At 38.7% G+C, this 25,227-nt stretch overlaps 1 protein-coding gene across 23 annotated transcripts in view; it reads right to left on the reverse strand.

The window, feature by feature from the left end:
* Positions 1-25,227, reverse strand: part of NEDD4L (NEDD4 like E3 ubiquitin protein ligase) — a 164,776-nt gene that overhangs the window by 25,136 nt on the left and 114,413 nt on the right. For 12 of the 23 annotated variants that reach the window (XM_074570981.1, XM_074570980.1, XM_074570984.1 and 9 more), the window contains 12 exons: positions 21,211-21,261; positions 17,875-17,936; positions 17,668-17,770; positions 16,616-16,782; positions 14,214-14,346; positions 12,901-13,077; positions 9,180-9,254; positions 7,161-7,220; positions 2,288-2,419; positions 1,686-1,805; positions 887-1,084; positions 269-346 (listed from right to left, as the gene is read on the reverse strand). In XM_074570981.1, the coding sequence (XP_074427082.1) occupies positions 269-346; positions 887-1,084; positions 1,686-1,805; positions 2,288-2,419; positions 7,161-7,220; positions 9,180-9,254; positions 12,901-13,077; positions 14,214-14,346; positions 16,616-16,782; positions 17,668-17,770; positions 17,875-17,936; positions 21,211-21,261 (1,356 nt within the window). The remainder of the gene's footprint in view (positions 1-268; positions 347-886; positions 1,085-1,685; positions 1,806-2,287; positions 2,420-7,160; positions 7,221-9,179; positions 9,255-12,900; positions 13,078-14,213; positions 14,347-16,615; positions 16,783-17,667; positions 17,771-17,874; positions 17,937-21,210; positions 21,262-25,227) is intronic. The other 11 variants (XM_074570982.1, XM_074570983.1, XM_074570962.1 and 8 more) reach the window with 1 other exon arrangement.

Consider the following 25,227-nt stretch of genomic DNA (forward strand, 5'->3'; position numbering starts at 1 on the left):
AACAAAGGTAAGTTTCTTCAAAGCTCAAAGCTTCAGATAAGCAAAGAAACATGTAATCATTTCAGAAATACTGCGGGCTGGCTTCAAAGACCCTGACTGATTGACAGATCACAATAAAGCTTTTTGGTGCTATGAATAAACATAGCTTTTATATCTTCAGAAAAGCGATGACAGCAACGTTTGTGTCCACATACAATATATGACTGCAATAATAGATCAGATCACGTAAGATAGCAGGTATATATTAAAATACAGAAACTTCACTTACAGGAAGAGGGCCCAAATCATTAGGGTTCAAAGACGCTTTTGATCTCAAATGCACTGGAAATTTCAGTCGTGGATCCTCCTGTAGCAGAAATACAAAATATAATACATTAATAAAAAAAAGCAATGCCAGTCACAGCGAAATACAATACAATTATGGATGGTCTCCAACTAAACAATCCAAATCTCCATTGCACTGTGTGCCTCTAAACCCCAAATCTGTGGAATTAGAGAACAGTACCGTATGCAATGATTTGTGAAGTATAAAAAGGTCAAATACAAAATGCAAACCACTATTGCATGGTATGTGATGTATGAATGCACCAAAATCTAAGAGGATATGAACAAATAAGTTTCCTTTCTCTGAGTGCAGCAATGGCAGCACTACAGCCATTTCATGAAATTAGCTACTGAAGTCTATCGCTACTATGTGCTCCACAACTGCATGGAGGATCCAGGGGGATTCCTGCATCAGTTCTATGAAAAGTTAGGCTGACAATCCCCTCCTAAAGACAAGACAAATGCCACAATAAAATGGGGGGTATATAGGCAGAAAAACAAAGACATAAACATTTATAAGATGGCACCTGACTTAAAATTCATTATCTAGAATTTCTCTTACCCACGTAGTAGTTTTAGTATTATGATCAATGAAGAAGGGCCTGCCATTGGGCGCTATTCGCATCTCCCAGCCAGGAGGAAGGAAGCTTTGTGCAACTTTGTGCTGTGGTTTCGGGGAGTTGTAAGGCGAGGGCTGTGGAGACTGGGGATTGGAAAGGGTGTCCTTCACCGCCCTGCGCACGGGGGAGTCCTTCATACCCTGAGGAAAAGGAAAGATATTAAGATTTATCACATAACACTCAAGAACGTAAAATGAATAAAACTTGGCGTCACGGCAAATAGTTTTTCATTCCAGATCTAATTAATACTAGAATTAAGTGCTGGAACTGATTTCCTAGAACTTACTTAGCTAAAGTCTGCTTCTTATAACATACTGAGCTTTTTGCTGTGAAGGACCCAGTGTTTTATCACTTCCCTCGGATTTCCCAAACCCAATTGCACGTATTATTTTCAGTTATTAGCATCAAAATAAAGGTTTCAACTTAAAAATCCCAGCACTTGAAGGGAGTCACACCAATGTATGCTTCAGACGTGCATACAGATTATGTTTCAGCTGACCAAACCAAATAGTCATATATGAAATGCATCATTCAATGACCATAAAAGTTACGTAATACTATTGTACAATATAAAGATCCAGATGGAAAACCGCTGAAGAAAACAGCAGTATATTAGGGCAAAATCAATTATGGGGAAAAATGGCTGTGTCGCATAACTGAAAAGGAAATAATAAGTTCTAAGGAGAACAAAGAAAGAGGAGTCAGACATAAGGGATCTTTCCTGGTAGCGGCGTTTCTCACCTCTAGTGGAGCAGATAAAGTTACAGTGGGTGAACTGAGGCTACGAGGCCGTCTTATCTGGGGTTCACTCAAATGGTTGCTGCTGTTTGCTGCTGACCCAATCATGCCGTCTTCTGCAAGCTAGTTCAGAAGTAAAACCAAGTGAGCAGATTGTCAGAAATACAGCTCATCCGGAGTTAGGACACTTAAAAAATGATGTAATTATTTATTATTATTAGGAAATACCAAATATACTTTCTTAAAGATGAAATATTTAATTTAATTCCACTGGAAGGGCAAATAACATATGGTACTATTAATAGATCAACACAACTGTCAAATTCAATCCTAAGGATGCATTTGCCTCCTTTTATCAGTTCATATCTACCTCGCTGTAAATTCCTTTCACTGTAGCAATCAACTTCGTCTGGACCTTAATATAGTTAAAGTAACCAAAAAATCCCAATCACTGAAATTTTTTATGATTATCCTGAGTTGTGAGGACAGTGCTTAGGATTATTTTTTGAATTTCAGAGTTCTGAAGAACTGCTTCAATGGAAATTATACGCAACACATGCTAAGTGTTTGCTATCTAAATGAAGCATTATAACAGATCTTCATACCTGCATAATGGGCCGTGTCCATGTTGTGGTTCGATTGTTGTGATTGACATAGTAAGTCCGGCCCTTGGCATCCTTCCTTTCTTCCCAGCCTGAAGGTAAGCCTGGTGTAGTATGTACATAGGCCACGGAAGGCTGTTCAAGCAAGAAATTACTCTATTGTTATTTTATAATTGCTAAAAAAAATATTTCATAAGTCTATTCTTTAAAAAAACCACTTGTTAACTTACAACATTCTTAAAAAAAGCATACAAAAAAATACGGTTTCTGATTTCATTTAATATAAGCTCTTCCTCATGCACCTTTGAGTCAAATCATTTTTTCTCACAATAGATCTTTTGATTCGCTTTTCAACAGATTGAGGTATTTTTTTCAGAAAACAGCTATGCTTATATGCCCTCAAACTTTTTAATTTGTAGATTACACGTAACGACAAAAAGGAACTTTGCAGTTTAATTTTTTTTTCTTTAAAAAGGTGGATTTTTTTTCTTTTGTGAGTATGGACAAATTAGAATTGAAGTAACCATGCAGTCGAGTCAAGCTCCGTTCTTTTCTTTACCACAGGGTGCCTTGAATCAGTTGCAAGAAAAGGTTTAAAAACTGAAGTTTAACCATTTTGTTATAGTTACAAATGTTGCATTCAGGATTAGGTGTCCTGAAGACACAAGACACGCCCCAAATTTAGTATGGAAAGCTTTTTTGACTAGAAGTTGCACGAGAAAGACACTGTCCTAACGAAAATATACAGACAACGATAACTGTGCCAAAGGCACGAACTTCATTAAACATGTCACTATACAACACAATAATTATATTACTGTGTGTTGCTGACGTTGTCTTGTGGACTTCCTGTGAGGGAAATACTCAGTGCTTAAACCAATTGGATGTATTTTCTGAGACATACTGGGCAGGGGGGGGGGAAGCCTTGTAGCACAAATGGCAAAGCTTCTTGAAGAAATATGGCCTAGAGGGAATTTTAACATTAACCCCGTCTGCATCTGAGTACCTAACCTCAAAGCAAGCAAAGAAGTTATTCTTTCCACGTCCTTATAAACAATGATTTGTGTTTTATGACCATTCCATTTAAAAATATGTACACAGTGGAAAATTACTATCCAAAGCGCAGTAGATGTGAACTACACTGCACAGTAGGATTTGGTAACTCCCTTTAGGCCTCTGAAGGCTCCTCTTGAAATTGAGGATACATTCTTTTTCTACACTCGTCATTCTTTGCTCCAGCAAAGTAATTAACTGTAATTCTTGCTCCTGCTTCATGTTCTTAAGACATCTGTCCCAGGACTCCTGCTTAAGTCAGCATATTTGCTTTTTAAGAGAAGAGCACAGCTGACACAATGAGCTGGAGAACTGCCTAGGTAATCAAGGAAGGAAATAAGAAAAGATCCTGAATGGGTCAGGAAGTTGACATACTACAATAGGAAACAGAAAACAGAGGAAAAACAGATGAGGAAACTAATAAATACCCACTGAAACAAACTATGAGACTCTGATTTCTTTCTTTCCTAAACAGTCAGGTGCTGGAAAGACTGTGCTATTTTCCCACTCGTCTTAGTTCACAGAGCTGGCAGGCAACAAGATGATGACTACCTTTTCCAAGGCTGTGTAATGGTTTCCAAACTGTTAACTAGTGGTTAACAAGGCCACGGTATGTGGTCCGAAGACAGTGCACAGACAATGTTTTAGTTAAAAATTTTATAATTAAGATATATGATATTCTGGGAGAAATTGAGAGGGCTGACAGTGATTCACAGATTTTCTGGACCAACGGATGACGGCTACACATTCTTCCATCTTTGCTCGTTTCGGGCTATTAATGTCGTCTACAGTACAGAGAAAATGTAAGGTGGGGATAGTTCAGAGATTTTACATTAAAAAATGGAATCATTTAGTTGTAATAATACACAATCTATTCACTATCTGATGGCACGCTGCAAATTATCAAATTTGACTGTGAGGATACAGAAAGACAAGAAAGATGCTCTAGTTATGCCACCTGATCTTTCCTTTAACACTCTGCCAAAATAAATCCAGCTGTCAGCAGCCTTCCTCCTTACTGTTCGTTGTATTAACAACTGCATTAGCAACCCATAATGCAACATGCAAACCAGAGTTTGCTCTTCCATCTCCTTTCCATACATTCTACCACATCGAGTAGAAACTTGGGAGATTTATCACGAGCCTTTTACCCCCAAACTGAACGCTTTTTAACAACTGTCTTCAGTAAATAGCGGGGGGAAAAAGTATTACGGTTAAGGACAAAATGTCGTGAGAATGGAGATGCTGGGACAAATACACATTAACTCATGTTTTGCTCAGAGTAGTTTCACTGTGTAGCCTTCACAGAGGAATGGTAAAGGTCCTTGGGGACTTAAAAAAAATAATTTTTAAATTCCTGAAAAGCAAAGTGGTTAATAACCGCAGTTATATTTACCCAAATATGCACTCATCGACACTTACTTCACCACACACACTCAATTAACACCTTTACTCATGTTCTTTCACTGACCAATATAAAAAGTCAGCCATGCCAACTCCAGGGCAGATGTAACATTTTTACAGTTACACATAATAGTTACCGTATCAATTTCTTATGAGCTCTCTAAATGCTTAGACTTGGACCCACAGGGGGGAAAAAATCAGGTGGCGTTGGTTTGCATGAATATGCCCTTTAACAGCCTCCTCAGGCCCCAAGGCTGGCCGAGACAAGCACAAACCCACTCTGCCTGTTCCCTGCCCCACGCGCACTCTAAAGCAGACAGGGGGCCCATGGCGGGCACACCAGCTCTCATGCAAACCATCAGCGATCATGGAGCAATCCATCAGGATCAGCCACTCTTGGGCAGAGCCAAGCAGGGTGATCGCTCCCTCGCCAGTGCAACGCCTCCCGTTCTGGCTGCAAAGCAGGTCCCAGCAGACAGCCAGCCCTGCGCTGGGACTGCTCCTGAAGAGCCACTGGAGTTACACACCTCACCCGCAGCAGGGCTCGGGACTCGCTGCTTGCTGCTCTTAACTAGCTCAGCTAAGCCAGTGATGAAAAGGGGCATCACCACTTCTTCCTAAGATGCCACAGCACCGCATTTTGGTGTGGTCTGCCCCTGGGTGTCTGCATTAATTATGCTTCGTTAGGGACCAAGGCTGAAGAATGTTGAACTTGTGGGTCTCATCCAATGAGGGGTTTTGCAGGGATTCTGAAAGCAAAACTAAAGTGACCCAGAAACTTCTACTACTGACAGACTGTACGTCTACAAACCTTAGGCACCTAAAGGACAACGAGAATGGCAACCTTTGAAGATAATGCTTTTGGATTTAAATGCATGAATCCTATTTAAGTCCTAAGGACTCTACAGATTTGGGTTTCAGAGCACAAACACGCGCTGAATGAAGACCAAGTTGGGGGTAGGGTCCCATTAGTAAGCTGCAATATAATTAGGTAAAACATCTATGATACAGCGGTCTTAATTATGAGCTAGTGAAGTCTGAATTCAGTAACTTGCAGAAGAACATTAGTATTTTGATCTAAAAAGTATAATCAAGATATTCTGCCAACAAAAGACATTACAGTTCAATATAGCACACATTTTAACTAATAATTAACAAGTCAAGCAGGTTTTGAAAGGACACAAAAAAATTGCTCTTTGCCAGAACAAAATCGAAGTATGCTCCTCGGATTCTAAAATTCAAAACACAGTAAATATAGACAGTATTACAGAATGATGTCGACACCCAAATGAGCATCTGACATGACCACATATAAATAGGAAACACACCAAGTTTAAATTACATTTCTTTCCCGGAAACAAATTATTTCAGAGTGCACAGCAAGGGATGCCATCCAGAGGGACCTTGACAGGCTCGAGAGGTAGGCCCAAGCACTTGCCAAGTGCGAGGTCCTGCACCTGGGTCATGGCAATCTATGATTCTATGATACCATAGATCCATAGAATGGTTTGGGTGGGAAGGGACGTTAAAGGCCACCCAGTGCCACCCCCTGCCCTCGGCAGGGACACCTCCCACCAGCCCAGGTTGCTCCAAGCCCCGTCCAACCCGGCCTTGAACCCCTCCAGGGATGGGGCAGCCACAGCTTCTCTGGGCAACCTGGGCCAGGGGCTCACCGCCCTCACAGCAAACAATTTAATAAAAAATATTCATAAAAGCTATTTATGATAGTTAGTGTAAAATGATTTCTATGAAATAACTTGTTTCAGATTGACATTTAATCGGGTTAAAAAAGAATGGGATGTTTTTGACAAAGTCCAATAGAAATTCGAACCCCTTACCACTTTCAGAAAAGCACTTCAAGAATTTTATTGGATGATCAAAGTAAAAATTCAGCCTTGGACTGCTGAACAACTACTGGAAAATTAGAACTGGCATTAAATAAGGCCATTAAGAGCTATATGATATATCACTGTAGCTCCACGGTTCTCAAATTAAGATCAACTTAAAAGAATTTAAATGAATGAGTCTAATGGAGAGTAAGGGAAGACAGACGCAAGCTAAAACCACAGCTACATGTGTATTACTTTGATGTCTCTAATCCCTGATTCTTTCAATATCAGTTTTTAAAGAATTAGGTGTTGTATCTTTCATTTTTCAGAAGCCTGTGGTATTTCCTTAGTGCATAGCTTTGTTGAAACTCAGTGGCATATTCACATCATTAAAACATGCTAGTATTTGAGGGAAATTACTATGTTTTGAGAAAATTTGAAACAAAACCAAAAAATATAACCATTCAGTGGTTTTATTTCATTCAACACTGCTGCTTTGTGGAAAAAAAAAAAAAAAGTCCCTTATTGTACAAGACTTAAATCTACCTATATTTTATTTAGAGATAGTATTTGATAAAGAGGATTATTACCGTTGGTTCCTCACCACCTGTGACAGTTGAAGAACGAGCTCTCCTAGATGGACCACTCTGCTGTTAAATGATAATTAACGTTACAGATAAGTATATTTAGCAATGAAGGTCACAGATACCGTCACATCTTTAGGAGTAAGGAATCACAGACACTCAAATTTATTAAAAGAGAGCAATTAGATGGAAAGGATGTTTAAGATAATAGCAAAAAAAATGAGTCATCAATCACAGATAACCAAGTCAGAATCTCAAACCACCACGGGAACTCATTTCAAAAGTTCCTGTATCCAATTCTATACGTTCAGTATTGCTAATGATGATAATAAGAGCATTTATACTAAACGTAACATGATTCCCCCCCAACCGAATTTTGCATGTTCTGCCCATAAACATGGTATTTAAAAACCAAATGGATACAGGCTGGTCATCAGTGAGCGCACAGAAGTCAGATGAAGAAGATGGAACCGATACTGTGAATTTTCAGTAAGGAATAATACAGTCAAGAAGAGCACTGTATTTAGAAAGAAGGCATATATTTAGTTGCTAGAAGACAAATTATCGTTAGCTCAGTAAGGATTAAATATGGTTAAGATCCAGTAACATCCCTGTTTTAGGGCAATGCTTTCAATTCTGCTGTTTTGAACACCTGCTAATGAAATGAGCATTCTACAACAACAAAGTGTGAGACATATCACCAATCCCAATCTGATTATGCTGGTTATGCTGGTTAAAGAACCCCAGAGTCCATACGGTGAGATTAAATAAAGAAGCAGAACACCTCTGGAACAGACTGCATTAGGAATCAGCTTTGTCTAGTAGAGAGAGGACAGTTAAGGTGTAATTGGGCTGGAAACCACACCATTGTGCACCCAGAAGAGAAAGTAAAGAATGGATAATACTTCAGAAGCAGTTCTTTGAACAACAGCTATTACATGCATCTGTAAGCAGCAAACGTAGATACACTAAACAACTTGTAGAACACGTGAAAAAATTAAACAAAGAGAAAAACACTACTGTTATTGTAAATATCTGCCCAGTAGCAACAGAAAGAACAAGCAAAGGAGAGACATCGCCTCTAATAACAAACTTACCGATATACTCTATTTACTCAGTATTTCCATAAAAAAGATACATTAATTTGCTATCTGTAAATTCATATGTAATACATTTCTAATAAAAAAACTGGGGAAAATATTCCTGGAAGTATAATTTTTAAAAAAATTAAATTGTTTTGAAAATCGGAACAGTTTTATTCATAAGCATACCTTGCACAATTCTATTTAAAGTAGTGTCTCTACAGTCTACCACCTTTGCAATCTTCATACTTGGGTTGTAGGACAAAATACATAAAATATTTTGTACTTTCTACCATTCAAAATAAAGGTGTGCATGCTTATGATGTGAAAGAGAAACTCTTTTTAAAAAACACCTTTGTATCTTTTCCTGTTTGAAGAATCTACTTAAATTAACTTGCAGAAGGTGCTGCTTATCTAAATTACTCTGATTGGAAAAGTACAACAGATGCAATTCAGTTCTATCATACGAGGCTCCCTTTAACTACAGGTAGGTAAAACGCCAATCCTTTTTAATATGCAGATTTATATATTTCAAGTAAAATCAATTTATGGGACACAAAAATATACCTGATAGGAGAGTCCTGTGGCTGCTACAGTTCCAAGTATAGATGGTGCTACTGCCCCCTCCTATCCCAGCTGAGATAAACCCAGTTTTTTGCTCTCCACTGACTATATAGCTAGAGTTTAGTAAACTAAATTTCTGTGTTAGATAACTAAAGTTAGTGTGACTACGGTCTCCGTCTCAAACGTTTCTCTCTCTCATGAATGTCCCCATTTTAGCTGCTGACCATGACGAGATCAATACGGTACCCGTTACTATTTGGGACAGTCATAAGCCCATACTGGTTACTGAGCTATATCGGACAAACTGACCTAAGAAAAGGTATTATTCAGCATCAGAGAACGTTTGAACAAAAAGAAACAGAAGTTAGCTTTGGTTTACCAAAGATAATTGAGACTGTTCGGCAACTGCGTCTGTTACACTGCAAGATCTTAATCTTGAAGAAGGATCTCTTTGCTGGAAAAAAAAGAAAAAAGATGTCTCTAAGTTAAGGTGTCTTAAAACATGGGGGTTTATTCAGTAATTTTACTTTTCTGCTATTTAATCCAAACACCTAAAAAATAGTACTTATGTTGCAATGTCTTTAGTTTTAATATTTCTACAGAAACATGGCAAGCAATGAAAAATGTAAATTTTCAGCATTCCATCCTGGACTCTTTCAGATTAACTGAGAAAAGGAAAGTACTGGGATATACATCTTGTACTCATCTTTAGCATCAAAGTTACAACGTTCTATTGACAAAATCTAAGAGAAGAGAATAGGGAAAACACGCAGGAAAATTAACAGTTGTGGAATCAGCAGTAAAGGGGAAAGTTAACTAAAGACATAATGGGACGTGAAACCGCCATGGAGCTTTTGAAAAGCTATTTTCAAGTATGTTTGGAAGTCATTTTAGAGAACCTGGAGGGAGGATAAGCAGTATAAAGAAACTGTAAAACTTCGGGCTGACTACTGGCAACGCAGCCGTTGGAAATCAATAGGCTAGAGCTAACAGCCGTCTCGGGAGGGCTCATGGCTCCAGCTAACCCCTACAGGCGTTACTGGCACGGGGGCGCAAGGTGCTGCCAAGTCCCACGCAGGGGACGATTCTGTGGTTGCCACATCTGCGACATCCTGAGCCTGTGGCTGGGAAAGCAGCAAGTTCTGCAGAACCTTCACTGGGATTACAGCCTCAGTGGGAGCCTTGCTGAGACCATCTGGTGGCGTGTTAAGAAATTTCCAAATTTGCATCATAGTACGTGGTTAGCTTACTCTTCAATAATAGCATTAAGAATAGCTTTAAAGTTTACTGTTTAACAGAGAAGTGCTGAGAACTTTGCTGACTGGATTTTATTCAGAAATTTCATACGAAAGCAAACTAACTCCTAGAGATAGAACTCCATATTGTAATGATCGTTAGGGCACCTATAAATATAATACAAATAATACGAAACAAAAGGACATCAGAATATAGGTAATTACTAGACAGATTACTGAAGTTTTACAGGTACAAACCTCTTTGTAACAAAATCTCCTGTAAACACTTAGTATCTATTCTATCTAGGTAGTGGTATATGTAGTTTCTCTGTTGACAATGACTCTTCATATATAGTAATAATAAAAGGGCTCACTCACTTTTCTAAAGGAGAATTGTCAACATGAACAAATTCTGATAGAAAAAAGATGTGATTTCTTCTTTTTTTCCTACTATCATAAAACCAGTGGCAGAATGCAGCAGTGTTACGCCAGGTCAAAATACTACCATTAAGGGTGTGAGTATGAATGCACTAACAAACAAGCAAACGACCCAGCCTACTTATAACCACTCAGGTGGGCACCCTGATGCACCACTGAAAGATAACGAAGCAACAACTATTAGAGAGACGTATCGGAAACTCTGGCTCTTCCTTGAAAACATCAGTACTAAGAGCACGTTGTGTTAAAAGATCACCGTTTAAAAAAAAGAATAGAAAAAAAGATGTAATTACACCTTGCTTCTATGTTATGCTAAAGATTAATGTGAAAGGATTTGTCTGACAAACGTACTGACCCACAAGTCTTGCAGTGTTTTCTGGCATTACACAGTTACATGAGGAGAGTGACAAAATACTTTAACACACATCCAATCACTCCTCAACTATCTGTTGGCAATTTTGCCATGCTGTATGCATGTAAGCATGTATGGATGTGGTGACATGGGAGCTGTCTCTGCATAGAGCTCCCAGAGGTCAGGCTGGATACACCAGTGTAGGCACGCTGTCGGGGAAATGCAACTGAAGGGGCTTCTACCTTCAGCCCACAACCTGCAGCTCTGGGCCAGCTTTATTAAACCCGCCAGTTTAGAGCTGGTGGGTTTGGAAGAAACTCTGGACCCAAGCTTCCTCCATGCAAAGTCACGAAGCTGATCTCACAAGCCTCTGGGAATCTGGATCAAAAGGAAATGCCATGTGGACATACCTGAGCACATGGATTATAGCTCACGTTCAGCTGGAAGTGCCAAACTTCTGCCTGCCTGGCTCAATCCAAAGGAAGCTCATGGCTGTCTCTGTACTGAGCTTGCTGACCTCCAAACCGGGAGGATCTATTAGCCCAAGGTAAGCATTGGCGATCCACGCAGAACCAGCTCAGACTCAAGTGCTGGAGCTGTGCAGCGAGGCCTCACAGAGGCCAGAGCGCTGGGAAGCCCAGTTCAGAGACGTGAGCTGCCTTGCCAGACACGCTGGGGCTCCCCACCGAACACTGCTGCCCGCCAGGCTCTGCGCACAGAGTGCTGCCTGCCTCGGCGAGGCTCCCAGAGCAACGTCACGGACTGCTTTGTTACGGTACTTCCGGGATCCCAACACCCTTACGCTGGATCACGCCCAGTAACAGACATTTTAAATGCTTTGACAATTTCCTACTTTGCAATGTGGTCTGAGCATAATTGTTATTGCACTGATAAGAAAGATGCTATCACTTAATGGCTCATAAAAGAGCTAGTTTGTATTGGAATATAATTATTGAATTATTTTAATTAAGATAACTTTGCAGCTATGCCATTTATTTATTTAATGCAAAAAAACGTAGGCTGCAGTCTTGCCACTGCAACTATTTGATTACCCTTCTGCCCTCCAAGTGAAGGTCTACTAAAATCTGCAGTTACCTACAAAAGCACAAGCGCCTCTTTATGCAGATGGTCAGCCAGAGCTATAATTTGCTACCTAACCTCTAGATAATATTCAAATCATTGTAAGACACCTGCTGTGTAGGGCCTTTGTGAAAAACTTGCACCTAATCAAGATTCTATTTAATCAGACCAAGAGTAAATATGATTTCTTATCTCCTGAGTTGCAAAGGTACCTTCATGGCATATATCAAGAATAAAAAAATGAATAAATCTCAGCTTGATGTACTGTCTAATACAGTTGTTTTTTTAATCGAAGAGACATAAGGCATTTCCCTTCTTGCAAGTGTATTATCCTTATTTTTTGTGGTATCATCAGTCTGACAAACTAATGGCTAACACAAATGTAGAGAACAAGTTTTTGGTTTACCTCAAGTAAACTCTTATTGTGAGAGACAATTTTTTCCAGACTAGCCATTTACGAACTTGTGGTGGATTGCACCAGAACTACCTACTTCCAGTTCTAATCCTTTGTTAGTCTTATAATAGTTGATCCAGTAAACTATGAGCGGTTTATAAAATCCTAATGCAAGAGAGCACATGCTTTAATATAAACACGTACAGTTAAAATACTGAACTTCAGAAAAATTATTATGTACTAAAATGGATGATAATTGAAAGAGCATTAGCAGTTTCTCCTCTTTTCTTTGGAAATTCTTAACTTGATGCTCTCTGGTATTACATATTTTGTTTCACTAAAGGTAAAACAGTAGCAGAGTCTGAAGTTTAACTCACACAGAAGAAAATGTTAAATCTAAACTGAGGAATTCTGTTGTTTGAGGCAGTTTGCTTTATGATGAAATCACGATGCATTTCTTGGAAGATAATTTTAACTGCACGCTCAGGTTTTCCTGAGACCAGCAATTACTACCCATCTGTGTAAATGACTGAGATTAGGTCGAACTAACAGAAGGTTACAGTAATAGAGGTTTATACAGACAGAGCAGCACGTCACGTACAATCAAAGAACTGAGTTGCTCCCCATTGGAATCAGGAGTGACCTGAAGTCTTCTGCTCAGTTCCTCAGACAGCTCCTGAGGACTGGTACGGGATACTGGAGATGCAGGAGGGGGGGGCAATGACAAGCTTAAGGAATCTCCACTTGCACTCGCCTCCTCCGAAATGGTTTCCCAAGGCTAACAAAAGAGAAGAAACTACGTTAAGGGTTTATAAAGACAAATGGTGTCTTCTTTCCCTTCCCCGTCTACGTGACCACCTCATTGTGACAAACACAGGCGTGATGATCAGCCTTACTATTTAACGAAATAAACCAACTTCTAGACCAAACAAACAAACACTCTACTGGGTGTGAAGCAGTTACAGGGAAAAGTGGGTTTCGTGTTGACTTCAAAACAGTCTTCATGTTGTTGCTGACACAATGCTTTATTATTCAACACAGGAAATGATGTAGATGAAAAGAAGCATAAAAAAGAGCTCTCATTAAATTAATTCTATCTGAAATTTTGTCCAAAATGTAACTAATTCTGCACTTTTACTAAAAACTTGTAAGAAACAACTGTTAATTTTAATTTAGAATAAAATGCTTAATAGAAAATACTCATTAGTATCTGCAAATCAAATATTACCAGGTGACAAGTGCAACAACAGTTTCAGCAATCTATTTGTTGCTCTGAATAACATTTAGAGAACCAAAACTAGCTTTCATGAAGAATTTTGTCTGTGATTCACATAATAAAATATTTCTTAAAGTTGAATGGGATTAGAGCTTTGTACAAACTCTCACTTAGGCCTACAAATATCTACCAGATTTTATTTATTTAGACTAGCTATAAATTAAACAAACACTCACCTGACTGATAAGATCTCAGAATTCTAACTAACCCCAAGTATTTGGGGAAAAACCCCAACAGCTTCTCTTTTCTCTAAATCAATTCACTGAAGCAAACTGAAGTACATGCAGTTCCAGCCAGTCCATTTCCTTTCTTTTTGCAACTTATTCCACTGCTATTCAAAGCAGAATATTGAAAGTGTTTCTATTAACAAATATATAACAAGCAACACTTGGAATTCTAAATGTTTCTCCCAGCATTTACATAGTATTTAATATTGTGCATAAATTATCAGGCACCCACAAATGCATGGGACCTTGAAAGTATAGCTCTGTTCAGGACTTTTGTTGTGTTACTGGTATTTTACTTACGCGATTTCCATAAATACCACAAAAAAACGTTACTATGAATGTTGTATAGTAATTAGTTTACATATCAACTTGAAGTTTAGTCAACTTCTTAAACTCAAGACCTTTCCATACCTCTGGAATGTCTCCACCCTCCACAGGCTCCGGTTCCAAATCCTCACTAATGTGTCTCCGAGAGCGGAACCGCCTATGGGCTGCTTCCTGGTTTATTTGTCTGATATTGTTATCTGACTCAGATCCCACATCACTGGAAAGCGGAGAAATGAAAGCATGGGAAGAAGAAAAGAACAAGAAAATAATGAATGCTAAACTAAAACACCTACTTTGTCCATTCTTTCAAAACCTCATTAATGCTTTTGATTACAAAAATCATTATTCTTGCATATGTCAGGCTTCATAAATAGGAGCTCTATTAATCCCTCAATCCAAAGTAAATAAAACTGGAAGCACTTCACCAATGTCCTGTAACACTGGAAATTAACATTCTTTATGCATCGAAGTTGGGTGAGCAGAAATGGAAGTCCACGCTGAAATATACTAACCCATCCTTGCTCATCCTTTCCTGCCATGACCAGAGTCGTTCCTGACACAGAGATTTTACTTTTGCCCCTGTCTTTATGTCAACTATTGTTTTCCTTTTTGCGATAGCCAATGCGAACGCAAGCTGTTGCAGTATGGATAACTTTTTGAACTGGCTGCAACCACTAGCTTAGCTCACACCATCAGTGGTGGAAATGGAAAATACCCTAGTTCCCAGGGAGACCTGCCTGGGCTGTTCTCAACGGGCACAGCTGGGTACAAATCTCTGCTGCAGTCCTCAATGGACAGATGTTGTTAGAAGGCAGCATTGCATTTGAGCCTCTCCTTCTGGATGAGGGACTGTAACTTTGAAAGATGGTTACATTGAGGAAAAACTTCTGCGTGCAATCATTTTACCATTGCACACACTAAAGAACTATGAGAAATGAACTACTCTCATCTTCCTACTGCAGACATGGACTGTACAGCACTCCCTGTTTTTCCTCGATGACGAACTTAGTACCTGAGTTACGGGCCTAAAAGTGAGCGGTTACGTATCCTACTTTCAACCTCTCTGAGACCTTCCGCTCCTAGTGATTTCATGAATTCATAGAATTTAAAAGCTAAAAATTCTAAAGTCTTCGCTCTTCACTGGTGTCACGCGTAAAGTTTATCAGCAGTAATTATGCATTTGTGTCCAGACATCCTGTGGTGATATCTAGCTAAAAGTGAACCTCTGAGGCCTTCATTATACACCCATCCGATGATGGCGCTTTCTAGTAATGATTATTTGATTATTACATTTCCAATAATGATTATTTTTTGGTATCTGCTAGTCAAACATTTCTGAATCCATGTACTTTTTACTTCATTTAGCATAGTCAGATTACAAGGAGGTGCTAAATCAAGTAATTTACAAAACCTGCTTTTTTACAGACACTTACTGACCATTAGCAATCATAATGATAGTAGTTGATGAGATTTACTTGACAAAATACACATTGCTTAGTAAATAGCTCAAATAGTTCAATACCAAATATTTCAAAACATATAGAACAAAATTTAGTTCAATTCTAAGATAAATGCATCAGAGAAGAAGAACAAATAGGGCCTTAAACAAGGACAACACGCATTTGCGTAATTTAGCTATGATTCTGAATATTCAAGAAAGAATAACCATTACTGTTGTATAATAAGCAATAGTGGAAGAATAGTCGCTACATAAAAATAACACAAGATGTTTAACTACTACAGGATTTCAGTATAACTCTTAACATTGTCAATTACACCTACTTTTAAAAATGTAAGCTTGCTACAGCTTTATAAATCTAATCATAAGAAACATATAATGAAGGTTTGAACAGGAGCTGCACATTAGCACAACCAGTGTACACAGGTAATGCAGTCTGTACACTGAATAAGAATTAGGACCTCCTCAAAGCTAATCAGTTTACCTTAATTAATAATAGAGTTGACTTTTCCCCCCCTTACTTTTCCAACAGTCTCTACAGAAAAAAAGAATTTATTCCTGTTAAATTACTTACTGAAAAATTCCACATCTGTCTCCCAATATTCTAAGGTATGTTGTTAATGCACTGACTTCCCTCCCATCCCTAGAAATTTCCTAGAATTTCCCAGGATACTTATATGTATGTGATTTGCTGGGGGTGGGGAAGTCTCATTCTTAAAAAAAAAAGATGTTTCCTTTTTAACTGAAGATATCCAGACTTTGGTTCTCAACTTACTAGCGCATCTGTGAAAATTTTTCCATGAAGAAAATATAGTCTCAGACATGTAGCACAGCACCAAAATCATGATTAATCTATTACTGAAAAGAATCATGTGCCTTTATCAGCTGCTTCATAAAAGTCTTGCCTAAGACTTTTTCCAGCCTTGAATGTGTAAATTCAAAATGGTTACGTTTGCTTGAAAAAATCACTACCCTTCGTGATAATTTTGCACACATCCACAAAACATTGCCCCACACTGCCACTCACATTAAACTGGGTCGATGCCACTGAGTAGTCCTGTTGTTATGGTTGACATAGTAAGTCCGCCCCAGGTTGTCCACCTTTTCTTCCCATCCAGGAGGCAGCGGAGGAGGTGGTAACTCCTCCTGACGTTGAGATGCGGAGTCACTGGAATCAACCACATCCCATCCGTGCTTAGAAATGAAGAAAAAAAAAATTAAAATTTTAAAGTTCAAGCGCAAGAGAACTTATTTCATCATTGCTTACATTAGCATATAGGCGCAGATTCTGAAAGTTTTCCAGAAACTTTGAAAATTGCTTTAATGTAAACTGGGTAGAAATAGAATAAACTCCATGGTTACAGTGTGCACTTCATTTCAATGACAAAACACCTAAAATCCCACGAGTCTATTATAACAGGGATTCCCAAACGTAGTTGAGTGGTTGCCTGTTCTAGCGGAATCAGCTGCTAACTGCTGAACTCAGGGACACACGGCTTGAGTTGAGAGCCCTCATTCCCAAGTTACAGACAACTGCTGCACACTATTAGTAAGGCAAACTTACTAATTAGAGCTGACAGAGTGACTGTCAGCCCTAATTGTAGCTAATTATTAAAATGGATGACGGCTGATAGAGTGCTGGGAAGTCTTTAAGCTTGCTGTGCTTGCATGAGCTTTATTCTCTGCAGTCAACGCTGCCAAGGAAATAAAGACAGACATTATAACACTGGTTTTGAAATGGCCTCTGAAGAAGATGTACCTAATATGGACCATTACGTTTATAAATTACTTGCTTATACTTTCTGAATTTTTCTACTTGGCGTGACTTCCACTTATACTTGCTCACACACTGAGTCGGGCAGACTTTAGAACTCACTGTGGCAGCTGCAATACTTTGAAATACTTGAAATGGTTGAAAAAACACCGTGTTACAGTAAAAAAAAAAAAAAGCTGGGGGGAGGGGAGTACGCTGCTACTAACACTGCTACCAGGGTTTTATCTTTAGAAGGTACTACTTTTTCTATAATTATACCTAAATCTCTTAACAACTTGAATGGTTCCACAAGCGTTAAGCCTTACCTCAGAATCATCCCTTTGATCATTGCTATCTTCCTCTTGGCCACCATTTTTAGGCATATAAGCCATCTTCAGTCTCAAGAAACCCTTTACACGAGATTTGTGGCTAGAAGACAAAGAAGTATATTTCATTCAACGACGCTTTAATAGTTGCAAATAACAAACCTTGCAGTAAGAAATGTTTTAAAATACAAAGGTCCTGCCCCTCACCTTCTTGGTCTGAGAAGGAAATCCTTAAACGTGTATGGCCTTTCCATGGTTGGGTCTTCAGTCTAAAAGCATTTAAGAAAATGGCAAATTAAAGGGCTTGCCCACAAGTCCAGAGACATATAAAGAACATTCACATCACCGATGTGGTAGAAATGCTAGAGAAGATATTTAAATAACGAAGTTACAGCAGGCAGACCTCTACCAGTGTATCACCGTCAGCCGTTCACATACACAGTTGCAGGAGCAGCCCACGAGATGTCACTGCACATATCAGTGACGGGCTGAACCCAGTCTCATTTCTAAGCATACACAACACCCACAATTCAGAAAAAGGTGGAAAATACCAAACAAACAAATCCCAACTCTTTCCAGTCACCCAACAGCAGCGTCAGAAGAGGTGGCATCCATTTCAAAGCACTACTTTTTTTGCACGTTAGAAAGTGGTGAAATAAAACTCCTTCTCGGTTGGCTTTCATTTTTATTTCAAAGCAGCTGAGACTTTCAAAAATAATTAAGACTTTGAAATGTTATGATATACGTAAGTAATATTACCAGGCTGATGGATTATATCTTCTGATTTCCATTTAATTATAAGTTTCATAAAACCTTAAATCTTGAAAACTTTCTATTGGGAAATCTATTTGAGAATTTCAGCTTTCTTATCAAATAAGTTATATCCTTCACGTCTGTGAGAAAACAGATGCTATAGGTACAAAACTAGGAATTTAAAAATGACAAGGTAAATAAAAGAATCAGAAATCCTTATACATACTTAATATCTTGATTATTTGGGGTACTTTATTCTAATCAACCATATGATTTGGGCCGATAAAACTGGAAGCATGAACTGTGTTACACTGAAAGAGTACGGGTACGCACATTATCATACGCACTGCAGGAAGAGTAGAGATCTATTACCTCAGATTAACACCAAACTTTCTCAAAACAAGTACACAATTAGTGGGTACTTCTCAGAATGTTGTGCCCGTCTGCCATCCACTAAAACCCCCCAATAGTGCATCTGAAAAACCCTTCCCAGCCCTAGCCCTACAAACTGGAATACTTCTCCAGTCCAATCCTTTGACTAAATCTTTCTAAACACAGCATAATCTAACTCCAGACTGTTATTCATTAAAAGCTTTGTTGTCTGTTATATTTTGAAGTCAATAAAAAAGAATTTAAAAATCAATCCTAACACATTATCTCAGACATTCTATCAAATGCCATACAGACTTTCTTTTCACGGAATGAACTCTTATCCTGTGAGGAATTTCCTGCCTTGAGTGTCCTCTTCAGCTGTGAGACAGACTTCCCATTTTTCCAGAGAGATAGTAGTAGATTTTAACCAAATCAACAGGACATCAAAGCATGCATGATTAAGAAGTGCTGCTTTTTAGTACTCAACTGGACGTAACGTAGATAAAATAAGCAGCTGTATAATTTAACCAAATTTTGTAGGCAGTAATTACATAGCATTAGAGAAAACAAAGATTCTGACAAACAAATGCGCACTACAGCTAGAATGAGAAAGCAAACGTGTTACTAAATACCCTACAATGTCTCTTACTAAGGTACTGGAAGGATGAATGAGGAAAATATCAATTAGAACATAAAGATACACAGTACGTTTCCCTGAGTGTCAAAGTTAGCGTACACCCCTTAAAAAGCATATAAAAACCTAATTCTAGCAGAGTATGAGAAGAGACCCCCAGGCAGGTAGGTGAGCACCCTGGGGAGACACTACTGCCTTACACCTACAGAAAGAACGACTCTTCTGAGATACGTATTGTGACTTTTCCCAGAGGAAATTTGTGGGGAAAAAAGTGGCTTCTGGAGCTGAAGAAATTTGCTTCAAAGGTGGAGAGCGAGAAAAGATTTTGCACAGAAATCACATTCACTTTCTAGCAAGCCCAGAAGGAAATGGGAAGCTCTGGACTGCAAAATTGCATCCTTTTAGCATAATGGATTTTATTCTTCAATGTCAGTTAAGTGGCTGATCCAGGAAATTTTACAATCTTGGATTTTCTATATAGACAGTAGAAGACTTTAAAACAACTTGGAAAAGTTTAGTGTTCCACTCAAATATGAGCTAGAAAGAGATACACGCCCTCACGTTCTACCTAAGTCCCCAGTGAGAGGAGAGCTGTTCTCTTCCTACAAAATATGGAAGGAAAACAAAAAGTTGCCAATTCTTCGAAACAGCTCACAGAAAGCGTGTGACTTGTCTACAGCTCTATCTCAAATCCTGCCGATGATTTTTAATGATTAAAAACAATATTTACTAAAAAGGAACTTTAAAATACTACCTGACACTGCAAAATAGGCATGCACGAATATCTCCCTCGTCATTTTATATTTCCTAGTACATTGTTTGCAGGACACATGTAGCTTAGCGCTGGAGGACTTCTACAGTTATGTATGGGCTATTTAGCTCCTGTCTGGGCAGATGGGTACATTTAAATGGAAATATACATACCAGTAGGGATAAAATAATGCTACACAATACAGCTCATATGAGAATGGAATGATGCATTTTTCACCAGAATACATTTCTGATTGTTCCATCGTATTTTTCAACTATTATAGTTTATATGCCAACAACAGCGTTATGACTCATGATTAACCATAACAGACATATCTAAATAAGCATCACTGTGCAAGTCATTACAAAGCCATTTTCCTCCTACAATAACATCCATCAATAGCAAGAAGTCAAATTCAGGCACAAATAGCAGCAGTCACGCTCAAATCAAAACCTTATTTCGATGTCAAGATGTTCAGTAACTTCCACCATTCCCATGCTCACCCATTCAAACACAAAAAACCCCTCCAAGTTCACGGAAGTAAGATTAACTTGTACAACGTTTTAAAAATATTAACTACATCCAGATGATGTTAGTCATCCAAAACATTATATAATATCAGAAAACACTTATACCAAGCATAAAACAATTAATAGTACAATAATCACCAACAGTAAGGTGAGAAACAACCGGTCTATTGGCCACATGTTGTTTATGAACTGACTCAGACCAGACAAGGATTTTAAGAAGGAACCAGGATGAGAAGTGAATCCTGGATGTTGAGAAATGTAACAGAAACCAGAGAGCAACTGTCTTCCTTGTCCCTGCAAAGGGAACCATCTCTCCAGTTCCTGTGCATGGTGGGGCTTTGTTGTCCACAGCGTTTTTCTTTAGGCCTCTAATGCTATGTGGGAATGCTTGCTTTAAGAAAATTTACCTGGACTACTTACAGAAATAAATTCTACATAACATCTGGGTTTTTCACATCTGGTGATGACAAAAAAAAGCACGCTGAGACAAAAGCACTGCTTACCGGAAGGTGACTAAGCGGCACATCCACTTGACCCAGGAAGTCGTCTCTGGTCTGTCAAACAGAAAAAAAAGGCAGAAAAAGGAGTAATTTTACATCAGAAAAGCAAACAGTTATACACATCAATCCAGTCACAATGATGCAAAAAATGAAGATGGTTGAGTACCATTATTTTAACAATTACTGGTTTCTACCCCTTTATTATTGCACATTATCTGTTGTTGTAATTTATCTATTTCAGCAGAGCATTTTCTGTGACAGTCCAAAATGGCTTCTTAGTCCACAGAATGTATGTTAAGTACTGATGAAATCTGTTTCCTCTGACAACCAACGAATAATTTAAAGCACAAAGTAATAATCCACTCTTTCCATGAATTAGGCTCCACAGGCATTAAAAAGCAGAGTGAAATTACTGTTCACCACGTCATTGAAATGATTGTGTCAAATCTTTCTTTTTTTTTTTCCCTTTTTTTTTAAAGGAAAACCTCATATGCACATCTGACATGGAAGGGAGGGGAACCCAATATCCAAACAGTGAAGACAGAAGTGTATGAATTGTGACGTTTTTTTCCCAAAATAAGAAATTATTTTATTGCTTTCCCAAACAGAAACCAAAGTATTAAAACTTTTGGGTTTTTTTTTTTTCCAGAATGCCGTTCCATTAATTCCGCACGCTTACTTTCTCAGGAACAGTTACAAACCCTTATAAGCAGCCTTTTCAGTAATCCTGTGTTTCCCACTTGAAGACTTGACCACTCATACGTCACTTTAAGTTAGCATGTGGATGTGGTTATATCACATTTGGGCCACATAGCGCCATCACAGATTCACTTATGCACAGTTACGTCCATACAGAAGTGATAAACACTGCTTTTCTGCATCTTCTTCACTATCTCTTTGACCACCACCTTCTCTCAGAGTGAACAAGCCAAAGACACCATCTCCCACGCAGGTAACCACCGACAAACTGACAGCATGACAGCGTGACCTGGTCTCCACCCGACTATACCTTTATTACTGGCTATTTGAACCATTATTCATACCTCCACCGACTATATTCCATACCCATTTTGCATCTATGAATATGACAGGATAAAGAGGGTCTAGAAATTCAAAGATCTCTCTGATCTTTGCAATAGTCAGTGGTTGTTGAAGATGCTCGGACTGGGCGGCATGCAGTGGCCTAATCACCCATTCACACCAACCACTCTGAAGAGCATAAAAATTCACACAGGATATCTCAGGGCACTTCTAGCAAGCCACTTACAAGGACAGGCAGAAGAAAAGGAACATGAAATACTAGCAGAGGTGGACAAACCAAGGAACACGTGTGCTGTTATCACTCACTTGACAGCTCAATAAAGCCTAGAAAGAAACAGCTCTCATCAGTATTCTGCCAAACGCTCGATACAGTCAATTACACTAGATAAAACATTTCTAGATGAAAATATTTTCGTACTGAATGGAATGTGATTGCTTTAAATAAATTATAACTTTAAAGCACTGCTCAGGTGTTATCTTTACCACTTAGAGACACCTCAAAACGACTTCAGCATTTAACAATCTTTATGATTAACAGTGCCACCTGAAAATCAGAGTTGCACTGGTACCTTTTATTGTCAATTAGTCTAAATCTCAGGGGTGATTTTTCTTTAAAATGTGGCTGTTACTATCCATGCAACTTCAACACATCCCTGTGCAAACCAACCACATACATACGGACCAGCTGATCTTCCCTGCTGGTAAGTAACAGAGGGCAACCCAGAAATCAAATCAATAAAAAGCACAGACAGTATAGTCAGGCACTGCAGGGAGAGACTCCTTTTAGCACCACGTTACCTCAAAATGCCATGTGTCTCACTAGCTTACTGGTATTACACAGTACCCCGGAACGTGACAGAGTACTCACACACTGACAATTAATCATCACACACTCCCATCAAAATCTAGTTCCTACTGGGAATCAGAGCACCAGCAGCAGTGGACCGGCCTGCCACGCCAGGCCCAAGATAATCCGTTTTACCATCTACAGATCCTATTTCTTCAGGATAATTCTGATCTCTTCTGAAATTTTATTTAACTTTTCACAAAAACTTCACAAAAAGTTTAACAGATAGACCTAAAATACAGACTGTAAATACACGAAATCTAAAATTCATGCCACTGAATGGGGTGGTTCTGTTCTTGCAGCTACTCCATCCCAAATTCCCCTGTAACCATGACGTTATACATCAGATAACAGTAAGTCAATAAAACAGAACAATGAAGCAGAAAGCACTGAGCTTGAAAAATGAAGGGAATACTTTCCTAAAGATTTTTAAAGGCCTATTTAACTGAATACAAATCTATAATGTTTCCACAAGTAAAAATAACTCCCTTTAAAATGAATTTATTTTAAAGCCAGACAAACCATATATTGACCATCTTATGCCCCTCAATCATTTTAGTATCTTACCTAAACATGATGAACTCTAGCATTTTGATCTAGATTGGAAATGTAGATTCATTGTATGAGGAATGTATGATGAATATCTACATCAAATGTAGATATTCAACAGTCAAAGAAAGGAAATTTTGGCAACAAAAGAGGTATAAAGTAGTTAAATAGCATAAGTGTGTTTGCTTTGTGAGCTGGTCACTGTGCTCGACGGATTCTTGGTATTCATTGGGAAGATATGCATTTTCAAAAAAAAGCACACTGCATTCTTCAAAAATCAACTGTCAGGGAAAACAATTTCTCCCAGATACTGTTTACGATACCAGATATCAGCCCTAGTGATTCCCAAATAACCTGCTGCTTATTTATAACCACGCTATGCACAGAATTCCAGGAAGTGCATACTACTGCTCCAAAGCCAAGTTTACATATTTCTCATAGCAGAGCATTAAGTTTAATATTAAAATTCATATTTTACATGATAACATCCCAAGAACTCTGTTTCTACTACAAAGATAGCATAAAGTCCCGTGATCCCCAAAGCACAGACACACACTGCTGTGCTATATGCCCATGGAACGACACAAAAAGAATATCTGCACCAAGGAGCCTGAGTTTTTTCCAAATTTAAGTAAAAATAGCTAACAGATTTCTTTCATCACAGAATTTTGATTAGTAAACTTCTTCCTAGCAACCACTGGAACAAGCTGGTAGCGTACACTGCTTTTAGAGAATTACTGTATTTCTCCCTTAATATTGGCAAATATCAAGCACCTTCCACCTCCTGCTTCAATACAGTTACTCAAATATCAACCACTCAGCAGAAAATATTTACACCTATTTCTAGATCTGTTCCTGCAGCTTTTAGTTCAAAAAAAACGCAACTTGTGGACATGGAAAATTTTCACGTTGATTAGAAACAGGACTGACCAGACATGGGCGCAGTTTCACTATCTATGTGGGGAAGAGCGTCCCTCCTCTGTGCCCGAGATGGGGAGGACAGCCCACCATGGGCTAGCGCAGATGGTGGGGAGACAAAGAGATGAGTCTACAAAGTTCCCTTGGGGTATTTTTCTCAACAGACAAACACACAGGTGACTTACACACAAGTACCAAGCCTGAGACACCCGATATATTCTGTAGTAGACATGCCATCAAGTATACCACATATTTATCTGATTTTAACATATCTAGAAATCATGAGAACTGCTGCATCTACACTGAATAACTGATTTTATCCGCTACTTCCAGATGCTCTGTAGCCTGGCTGTGGCCACAGCCACAACGGTAAACAAGGCTGTAAGAACTGTGCAAATTCCAGACTGATGTTAAAAGTCTTCACTTCTACCCAGGCCAAGTTTTCAGGAGTGAAAAATAAAACCCAACCTCAAAAGCAGCTGAAGCAACAAAATCTGTTTGTCTGTGGATTAGAGTGGAACTGGAAAATCCTTAGTTCTAGCCTGGCTCTGTCAGTGAGCTGCAGTGACAGCTTAAAAAACTCACTTCCTCAGCTGCTCCTAGCATGGAGACGGTCACCTTTACCAGTACTACGCTTCTTATAAAACTTCATCTTTATGCAATGC

This window comes from Larus michahellis, chromosome Z, assembly GCF_964199755.1.
Source record: "Larus michahellis chromosome Z, bLarMic1.1, whole genome shotgun sequence".
Classification (NCBI taxonomy): domain Eukaryota; kingdom Metazoa; phylum Chordata; class Aves; order Charadriiformes; family Laridae; genus Larus; species Larus michahellis.